This window comes from Aphis gossypii, chromosome X (assembly GCF_020184175.1).
Source record: "Aphis gossypii isolate Hap1 chromosome X, ASM2018417v2, whole genome shotgun sequence".
Taxonomy (NCBI): Eukaryota; Metazoa; Arthropoda; class Insecta; order Hemiptera; family Aphididae; genus Aphis; species Aphis gossypii.
Genome location: NC_065533.1, coordinates 1,006,380 through 1,008,516, shown reverse-complemented (window position 1 = coordinate 1,008,516; position 2,137 = coordinate 1,006,380). Strand labels below are relative to the sequence as shown.

Here is a 2,137-nt window from a genome sequence, read left to right as displayed (position 1 = left end):
TTTCTACTACATTTAAAGCAGAGTACACTTTATCGTCCACATTACTGAATTGTTCGGCGAATGTCTTTGGTAATATGAGGGCTGCTGTTGCTTGCTTCATTGAAACACGATGCACAGGCTCAGATGATGCTTCTTCGATGTCATCAACATCTTCATCAGTGCCACGTACGGAGTCAGTTATATCGTTGTCTGTCAGAATACCAGAAACGGCAACGTCATTGTCGATTTTAACAAAATCGTCAAAGGTTTCTTCCACGATTCTATAACTACTTACTATCATCGCCCATTCTCTGTCATCCGTATCAGTATTTTCGATTATAGGCATCAATGTGTCGTCTTTCCCAGATTCAAGTACAAATCAACACGTTTAAAGCAGTTCACGATTGTTAACGTTGCTACGTTTCTCCATGTCTTATCAACAATGCGCATAGCATGAAGAATATCGATTACTGTAGATTTTTCGTCATCCATATCACTTATAATTTTCCTCACTATTTCTTCTCTATAAAGCGTCTTGAACGTTTTAATAATTCTTTGGTCCAAAGGTTGCGATTTTGATGTGGTATTTGGCGGTAAAAATTTTACTTTTATAGCTTGACAATTCGGTATAATATTGTGAGCCGGGAAATTGTCTATAAACAATAAAATTTTACGTTTTTGTATTTTCATTGGTTTGTTTATTCGTAATAGCCATTCAGCAAACAATTCACTAGTCATCCATGCTTTCTTATTTGCTGTGTAGTCAACAGGAAAAGATTTGACACCTGTAAAACACCTCGGGTTTCTCGATTTTCCGATTATTAAAGGTTTCAGTTTATCTGTACCAGTCATGTTAACAGCCAATAATAGTTTAAGTTGTTCTTTGCTATGTTTACCACCACTGCATTGCTCATTTTTGAATGTTAAAGTTTTATCTGGCATACATTTGTAAAAAAGTGCAGTTTCGTCTGCATTAAATATATCACATGGTTTATATCCTTACAGTAGCTCACTCAAATTTATTTTCCATTCATTTACAACATTATCACTGACACCTACACTTTCACCACAGACTTTTCTAAAAGAAATATCGTGCCGTTTTTTAAAATTTTCAAGCCACCCGTTATTGGGCTCAAATTGTTCGTGGCCTAATGATTTTGCGAAATTTTCTGCTTTTTCCTTTAAAATAGGACCTCCGACACTGACATTGGCATCTCTGCATTGCTTGAACCACTTAACTACACATTCTTCTACGTCTGAAAAATCAGGGCCTCTCTTCCTCTTCCGGTCTATTGGAAAGTTTAAATCAATTTCCTTACTATTTTTTATTATGGTTGATAGTGTGCTGGCTGGTATTCCAAATTCTTAAGCGATGTCCTTCTTCCTTCCACTTTTCACTGCTTCAAGAACCTTTTTTTTTTTTCTAACAGTAAGAGTTTTTAAATTAAGAGGCATTTTTACATTCACTACCGTACCAGACACCGCACACGCGTAATCGATCGATCGTAACTGGCAATACCGATACAAATTAAAAAGACTGTTACGTGCCAAGGTTAGTTAATACATACGATAATAAACACAATAAACGCGATTAGATAAAATTATCGGAACGGACAAGCCGATTAGACAAATGTTTATAAAATTATCTGTCATTATCCGTCATATTCGGAGCACAGAATGTTCGAGTTATCTATGGTTTTTTTTTCGAGTAATCGAGGTTTTAGCAAGGGGATGGAATTTTTTTCGATTTATCGAGGTTCCACTGTAATTGCAAAAAAACACGAAAAAAAAACATGAAAATAGGTATTTTTCACAAAATGTTACTTTCATATAGAAATTTCACTTTTTACAAAAAAATATCGACTTCAAAAATGTATAAGAACACACTTTTTTAGCAAATAGCAAATTGTATAAAAAAGTTTCTTATGACTTTTAAGAATAAATTAAAATTGTGCGATAATATTTAAAAATTCACATTTTTACATTTTCTTTAAACTTTGAGCTTAGAGCGCGCCCTGCTTATCATATTATATAGAGCTTAAATTTTGTAGATCTTATTTTTTAAATCCATAGAAAAAAATTCCCAGATGTCACTCCTCGAATTTTGAAGAAAAAATCGTTCATAAAAAAATAACGGGTACCCTACAGTGGTCATAAA

At 33.9% G+C, this 2,137-nt stretch overlaps 1 protein-coding gene across 1 annotated transcript; it reads right to left on the bottom strand.

Annotated features, from left to right (window-relative positions):
* Positions 1-324: 324 nt before the first annotated feature.
* Positions 325-1,434, bottom strand: LOC126551744 (tigger transposable element-derived protein 4-like). Its single transcript, XM_050205822.1, has 4 exons — positions 1,371-1,434; positions 993-1,268; positions 654-947; positions 325-593 (listed from the first exon to the last, which is right to left on the bottom strand). Exons 1-4 carry the CDS (start codon positions 1,432-1,434, stop codon positions 325-327), a joined length of 903 nt encoding a protein of 300 aa, XP_050061779.1.
* Between the last annotated feature and the right edge of the window lie 703 nt (positions 1,435-2,137).

Coding starts and splice junctions, on each gene's coding strand:
- LOC126551744 (XM_050205822.1), bottom strand. CDS start 1,434: ATGCCTCTTAATTTAAAAACTCTTACTGTTAGAAAAAAAAAAAAGGTT. Junction 1,269..1,370: donor GGTTCTTGAAGCAGTGAAAA/GTGGAAGGAAGA, acceptor ACTTTCCAATAG/ACCGGAAGAGGAAGAGAGGC. Junction 594..653: donor ACCAATGAAAATACAAAAAC/GTAAAATTTTAT, acceptor CGAATTGTCAAG/CTATAAAAGTAAAATTTTTA.